Source organism: Entelurus aequoreus, linkage group LG13 (assembly GCF_033978785.1).
Source record: "Entelurus aequoreus isolate RoL-2023_Sb linkage group LG13, RoL_Eaeq_v1.1, whole genome shotgun sequence".
Lineage (NCBI taxonomy): Eukaryota > Metazoa > Chordata > Actinopteri > Syngnathiformes > Syngnathidae > Entelurus > Entelurus aequoreus.
In genome coordinates, this window is record NC_084743.1 from 52759129 (window position 1) to 52767265 (window position 8137).

The 8137-nt window shown below is 38.8% G+C and overlaps 1 protein-coding gene across 1 annotated transcript; it reads left to right on the forward strand.

Moving 5' to 3' along the window:
- On the forward strand, window positions 1-7480 carry LOC133663488 (histone H3.3A). The gene is made up of 4 exons (XM_062067979.1): window positions 1-135; window positions 3503-3646; window positions 6062-6215; window positions 6332-7480. The coding sequence occupies exons 2-4, from the start codon at window positions 3519-3521 to the stop codon at window positions 6458-6460; spliced, it is 411 nt and encodes a 136-aa protein (XP_061923963.1). The 5' UTR covers window positions 1-135; window positions 3503-3518; the 3' UTR covers window positions 6461-7480.
- Window positions 7481-8137: the final 657 nt, after the last annotated feature.

Here is an 8137-nt window from a genome sequence, read left to right on the forward strand (position 1 = left end):
CCCTGTTGCATTTTGGGACACCTGATTGACGCGGCGGCCATTTTGCCCGCTGGACGCTGTCTTCTATTGTGGATACGAAGAAGGAAATAGTCAAGCCAAACCTTTCTCGCCACTTCTGTTCACTTTTTCCTTGGGGTAAGCTGTTCAAAGCTCTCTGTGCAATTTATAAATGAGTTTAGATATTTTAGTACAACTTGGTGGGTTTTATGTGTTCATCTGTTAAATTGTTCGGCGGTTAAACGGTCGTTTTTGTCGCGTCGAAAAATAACGAAGGAGGCGGTCGAGACGACAGTTCCACATCCGAGGCGGAATTCTCTTTCAAATTGTGCGCCGGTTCTGACCGGCTCTGCGCCGGCAGCGGGGCGGTTCGTGGGTGCTTTGCGTATTTGTGAAATCCTCGGAATGTCCTTTTTATTTTGCTTTCGTTTGTCGGTATCCAGGAACGGTGGTTAGCCGTTTAAATCCAAGTTGTTGACGTGCTACTCCGTCTGCCTTGGTCTTCATTTCGTATGCGTATCAGACCGCCGCCATCATCAGAGCGGGAAGGCGGGTCTACAAACACTGGAAGTCAGGCGTAAAGCCCACCCACTTATCAGGAGGAACCCGCCCATTGGCTTATATTTGATGTTTACGTCTACGGGCTGGTGTACCGGCCAATAGTATTGCTATTCGTCTTTGACAGACGTCTGCTGCCAGTTGGAGTCAAGAGTTCAAAATATGTGTTAAAATACATCTACTGGCCAACACATTAACACCATTTTCTCAAAAGCTTTTTAATCGATCGCAACTGGACTGTTTAGTTTGTTTTAGAATAAGTTTCGTCTTAATTCGAGCAGGTTTTATCAGTTCATGCTAATACGGTATATACTTAGCTCAAGGTTGAAAAACCATCCCGGAATGAGAACATCCATATACATTATTGCCACTTGCACTATCTATTGCGATCAAACACCATAGATCTGTGTTTTTCAACCACTGTACCGCGGCACACTAGTGTACCGTGAGATATTGCCTGGTGTGCTGTGGGAGATTATGTAATTTCTAAGGGTGTGGGAAAAAAATCTATTTGAATTCGAATCGCGATTCTCACGTTGTGCGATTCAGAATCGATTCTCATTTTTAAAAAATCGATTTTTTTATTTTTATTTTTTAAAATTATTATTATTATTTTATTTTATTTTATTTATTTTTTTTAATCAATCCAACAAAACAATACACAGCAATACCATAACAATTCAATCCAATTCCAAAACCAAACCTGACCCAGCAACACTCAGAACTGCAATAAACAGAGCAATTGAGAGGAGACACAAACGCGACAAGGGCAGCACGATGGAACAGGGGTTAGTGCAAGTGCCTCACAATACGAAGGTCCAGAGTAGTCTTGAGTTCAATCCCAGGCTCGGGATCTTTCTGTGTGGAGTTTGCATGTTCTCCCCGTGACTGCGTGGGTTCCCTCCGGGTACTCCGGCTTCCTCCCACCGCCAAAGACATGCACCTGGGGATAGGTTGATCGGCAACACTAAATTGGCCCTAGTGTGTGAATGTGAGTGTGAATGTTGTCTGTCTATCTGTGTTGGCCCTGCGATGAGGTGGCGACTTGTCCAGGGTGTACCCCGCCTTCCGCCCGATTGTAGCTGAGATAGGCTCCAGCACCCCCCACGACCCCAAACGGGACAAGCGGTAGAAAATGGATGGATGGATGGACAAACACGACACAGAACAAACCAAAAGTAGTGAAACTAAAATTAATATTATCAACAACAGTATCAATATTAGTTACAATTTCAACATAGCAGTGATTAAAAATCCTTCATTGACATTATCATTAGACATTTGTAAAAAAAAAAAAAAAAAGAACACTAGTGTCACAGTGGCTTACACTTGCATCCCATCTCATAAGCTTGACAACACACTGTGTCCAATATTTTCACAAAGATAAAATAAGTCATATTTTTGGTTCATTTACATTATTGCAATCAGTTGATAAAACATTGTCCTTTACAATTATAAAAGCTTTTTACAAAAATCTACTACTCTGCTTGCATGTCAGCAGACTGGGGTAGATCCTGCTGAAATCCTATGTATTGAATGAATAGAACATAGTTTTGAATCAGGAAAAAATCGCTTTTGAATCGAGAATCGTGTTGAATTGAAAAAAAAAAATCGATTTTGAATCGAATCGTGACCCCAAGAATCGATATTGAATCGAATCGTGGGACACCCAAAGATTCACAGCCCTAGTAATTTCACCTAATTGGGTTACAAATATTTTTTGCAAACCAGTAATTATAATCCGCAAATGTGCCGTTGTTGTTGAGTGTGTTGTCTAGTGCTCGGCAGAGTAACCGTGTAATACTCTTCCATATCAGTAGGTGGCAGCAGGTAGCCAATTGCTTTGTAGATGTCGGGAACATGGTTTGTCGTGATCACAATATGCGGGAGGCAGCGTGTAGGTAAAAAGGTATCTAAACCTTAAACCAAAAATAAACAAAAGGCAAGTGCCGCTAAGAAAAGGCATTGAAGCAAAACGAAACTAAAACTGAACTGGCTGCAAAGTAAACAAAAACAGAATGCTGGACGACAGCAAAGACTTACAGCGTGTGGAGCAGATGGCGTCCACAAAATACATCCATACATGACATGACAATCAACAATGTCCCCTCAAAGAAGGATTGCGTCCGCACAACTTAAATAGTCTTGATTGTGAAAACAAAGCAGGTGCGCGTAATAGCATTCAAGGAAGACATCAAACTGCTACAGGAAAATACCAACAAAAGAGGAAAAGCCACCAAAATAGGAGCACAAGACAATAACTAAAACACTACACGCACGAAAACAGCAAAAAACTCAAAATAAGTTTACAGCGTGATGTGACAGGTCGTGACAGTACACCTACTTTGAGACAAGCGCTATAGTGATGCATGGTTGGTTGTGGTTTGAATTCATATCCAACAATTGCGAGAACGACTTTTTATTGTCAATATCGGCTGCTGAGTTAAATTGTATTATGTTTTCTGCTGGTGGTGTGCCTCAGAATTTTTTCATTAAAAAAATGTGACCTGGCTCAGAAAAGGTTGAAAAACACTGCCATAGCTATACCAAACTATTGTCTTTATAAATATGAACATCATTATTTTTTATATATTAATGTCTTCAATATTATAGTTTAAGTAGAGTTAGTGGGACGATGACCTCAAATGACTCAAATCTCAGATATTCACAAATATGTTGAGCATGTTGTAACTAAGAATGAGCATGATAATCAAAAAATAATTGTAATTATACAGTATAACATTAGCATTTAAACAGAAGTTCAAACCTTTTCAAATATTTCCCACTCCATTGAATACTGTTGTTAAATAATAACAATCCATTCATTTATTGCCAGTCATCCTCATAGTGCATCAAGCACATTTTGTCAAATGCCCACACTTGTATGTATGTACATTTTAGACTAAACCAATGACAGTGGAGTGTCAATATCGCTTGTCATCTGCAGGTGATCCTTAGTAGCAATGGCACGTACCAAGCAAACTGCCCGTAAGTCCACTGGTGGCAAAGCTCCACGTAAACAGCTGGCCACAAAGGCTGCCCGCAAGAGCGCCCCGTCCACTGGAGGTGTGAAGAAGCCCCATCGCTACAGGTGAGACATGCAAAAAGAAGGGTGTTGTAAATTAATTCTTTCATGTATTTTTTTTCTGTGTCGGTGTATTTAAGGAAGGGCAATATGCCAAAAAAAAATATTACAATTGTTTTTTCATATAATTCGATAATTAAATTCGATTAATTTCACAATTTATACATTGTTTTTAACCAGGCCGCTGTAAAGGATTTGTACTAGTACAAAATAAACAAGAGATTAGTTTGAAATGTTAACATCCCTGTTAAGCACTCAGCATCAAGGGTTGGAATTAAGTTAAAGTTAAAGTACCAATGATTGTCACACACACAATTGGGGGTTAAATCATCAAAATTATTTCCGAGCGCGGCCACTGCTGCTGCTCACTGCTGCTGCTCACTGCTCCCCTCACCTCCCAGGGGGTGGAACCAGGGATGGGTCAAATGCAGAGGGTAATTTCACCACACCTAGTGTGTGTGTGACTATCAGTGGTACTTTAACTTTAATATACAAAGTAAATAACAGCATTTTAAATAAGATTAACATAAAAAAATACTTTTGAAAAAAAAGAGTTTGAACTTGAAAAAATACTCAGCTGTAAAAGAAATGTGAGAAAAATATGTACATTCATACAGCAGTGATGTTGATAGGTTTTCAAGGTAGACCTATTAGTCCCGGGGACTCACTAAAAGTTCAATGGGTCCCTAATTTAAAAAAAAAAAAGTTTTCTGTCTCAAATTGTAGTGTTAAACTCACGTGATGATAGTGTGATATGATATGGTTATAATTAATGTATACATTTATTTATGTTTAAAATGTATTTGAAATTAAGAAAATAACAAAAAATTCACAGACCTCATCCGAGCATAGCAAAATGTCAACCGTCATTCAAAGTATTTTTCATCACCGTCACAGCAGTATGTTTCTTTTTTAAAAATTATTACAGCACGTCCTCTTCACGTTAAAAGTACATCAACACAAGTGACCAAAGTATTAAGTAGTGTGAATGTGGATTTATTTACTATGACATTTATATCTTTAAATGTTGAAATTACATTTGTTGTGACTGTTTTGTTGTTTTGGTATCCACTAAACTAACATGTCGATCTACTGTATACAAAGGAAAAAAAAGGCATCTATTGACAACAACTGAATAAAAATGGTGGGCTCACGCAAAGCTCTTTTGGGTCAACATTCACCATATATGGAGATAACCGCTCATGTAACTAAAGAAAAAAACGCCAAAGTCCTCGTTTTGGAGCAAGTTTGGAAGAAGGCAAGATTGTTTTCTGGAGCCGGATTACAATAACATTTTACTTGTAGACTAAGCAGATATGCACTTTAAAAAAAAAAAAACTGATTTGATCCACATTGACCTGCATTGTAAACGTAGTTTCGCATGTTTGTTTACGGGAAAACACGAGCAATGACCTCACCGACTATTATCGACAAATTAATTTGTCGGCAACAAATGTTGTAAATTATTTTTGTCACCAACCTCAACGAATGGTTGCATCCCTACGAGTTACTGTGATTATAAAGACAATGAGGTTTTTTTCACATGAAAAATGAGCTTGGTGCAGAAGAGTGTAAGTTGACTGCACCCTTGCAGATATCAGGGATGCGTGCTTAGCAACATTACTAATTTTGAAGGGAAAATATAGGTTAGCTCATTATCTAAAGCATGGGTTTTTAAACTTGTTGACCTCGGGGCCCAACTTTTCCACTACAGAGGGGTCCGGTCCCACTCAAATATTAACACGGAATTAATAAGCTTACCCTTGATTTTAATCATAGTCAATATTTATATCTAACCTTCTTTAACAGAATAAACCCTGTCAAACGATAATAAAGCATGTGTTAAGTACAAAGATTATAATCAAGGCTTAAATCTGGCTGATTACAAAAATAAATAATAATTAAATATGCTGCAAAAGATAAACGCATAAAAACTGATGATAAATTAATGTATATAAAATTACGGAGTGCTAAAATAAATACTTTCAAAGTAAATTAATATTAAATTATAAAATATACATATAAAATATATATGAAAATAGACTGTCAATAAAACGTAAGTACAAAAGAAAATACAGCTTCACAATTTTAGTAATCATTTTTGCTCTTAAGAAACTTCTCTATGAGTTGAGCTCCAGGGTTCTTCTGTTTGTTTAATATTGTCATTACTGCCTGAAGTGGTGCAAAAGTGTATTACAACTGAGTGCTGCTGCGGCCCATACAGACCACAGCTGAGAATCAGATATTTTTTGGCGGCCATCTAGGGGGCGCTGGTGGCCCGACAATGGGTTAAGGAACACAGGCCTCAAGTCTAATGAGAGAAATGTAAAACTACCTAGTGGCATCTTAGCCTGAATGTGTAACACCTTTGCTAACATGTCTTGGCTCATGCTCCTCCCATTATTCTTCATGCATTTTTAGGCCTGGTACCGTGGCTCTGCGTGAGATCCGTCGTTACCAGAAGTCCACTGAGCTTCTGATCCGCAAGCTGCCCTTCCAGCGTCTGGTGAGAGAAATCGCCCAGGACTTTAAGACGGATCTGCGCTTCCAGAGTGCAGCCATCGGCGCTCTGCAGGTACACGTCACTCCAACACACAAAGCAGTGTGTCATACATAATGGCTGGTAAATAATATCTACTGATTTTAAGTGAACTGTAAACACATGAGCATGTCTGCTGTTCTGCCTGTTAGGAGGCGAGCGAGGCCTACCTGGTGGGTCTGTTTGAGGACACCAACCTGTGTGCCATCCATGCCAAGCGTGTCACCATCATGCCCAAAGACATCCAGCTGGCACGTCGCATCCGCGGGGAGCGTGCTTAGATACTTGCTCTTTCTATTCCTCCCTCACCCGTTTGTCACGTCCCCCTCTCCTGTGTAAGTAGTTTGTAGGGAAAAGTTGTTCTGGTTAAGGTGTATAGTTGTGTGTTTCTTAGTGCTCTCAGTGGGAGACTTCCCTTTTTTCTGTGCATGTACCAAATCTTTGGTGATGTGTCCCAGTTGTCCCGACTCTGTCTCCACACTCTTGCGGTAGGGTGGAGACCATGGTAATGGATACAAACCACACAGATGACTCCAGTGCAATCTTTGTAGGGACAGACCCGAGGATGGATGCTTATCTGCTGGGGGCTTCTTCCCAGCACGGTGCTAGACAATCCTCCTGTGCCGGTGATTATGCACCAGCCTTAGCTGCCGAGTATGCAGAGACCACAGCACTGCTGCTCCCTCTGGCTGCACTCTGTCCCTGCAGGAGTCTGCATGTGTGGTAGCTCCATCCACAACAGAAAAGTCTACTCAACCCATCAACATTTCTTCAGACGGTGATTAGAATATTGATTATTGATGATATTCTCCATAAGTAGGATTTTAATGCTGTGTGGAAAAGCCTTTTTTCCCTGCTAGGCCATGGAGCTGAGTGGAACGATCCAATTTGAAAAAGAGAACAACAATCTGAAATGTGAAAAGTGTGGTTTCTAACATGGACCCTCTTCTACAATGTTTTTTTTTTTTTCAGATAGACTTTATTGTGAGAGGTTTATATAAGGTGTTTTTCCAAACAATGTGATAAATATTTTCAACTCAGTGTCTAATGCCAAAAAATATGGATCATAGTCCCTCTGCCTCTACTTTATTGGCTTTTGGTTTTCCCGACGGTCTATCATCTGTACTTTTTCTCAGGTTGACTCATCACCCTTAATCACCCAACTTAATTATTCATTTGATGTTTTTTTATGTGCGTTTTTTTTCTCAAATTCTTTTTGACATTAGTGATGTTTTAAAAAAGCAATGTTTGTAATTCCCGGATTTGTCATATAAAGTGGTAATAAATGGATGTTACACACACGTTTGTGTCGGTGGTCTTTTTATAAGAATGTATGTACATGTGTTATTTATAAAGACATCATTGTGGCTTTAATGTTTTTAAGTCAATATTACTCGAGTAGGATATGAGAACATATTTACAGTGTTGATGATTAAGGGAAGATGAGACACAAGAGTTGCACCACTTGGTGGCAGTGTGGTCTCAAACAGGACTGAACGTGTTATTGAACACAGCGTCTCTATTTTGTTGGTGTTAAGTAGTTTTTTAACCCCTATTTCTTATTTGTGTCCAAACCATTTTTGGTTGTATATGTGTCTATTGACCCCTTTTTAGTCTATTTAATCTTTTTTTTTTTTGTATATGTGTCTATTGACCCCTTTTTAGTCTATTTAATCTTTTTTTTTTTTGTATATGTGTCTATTGACCCCTTTTTAGTCTATTTAATCTTTTTTTTTTTTGCTGAGTGTCTAGTCAACCCTTATTTGGTGTTTGTTTCTGATTCAATCATTTATTTGTGTGTCATTTGTGTTAATTTAACCCTTTTTGATGTTATTTGTTTTCAACCCGTTTGTCGTATTTGTGTCTTAACCCTTTTTTTTTTATGTCATTTGATTCTATTACACTCATTTGTGGTGTTATTTGTGTCAATTTAACACCCTTGTATGTGTGTTATCTCT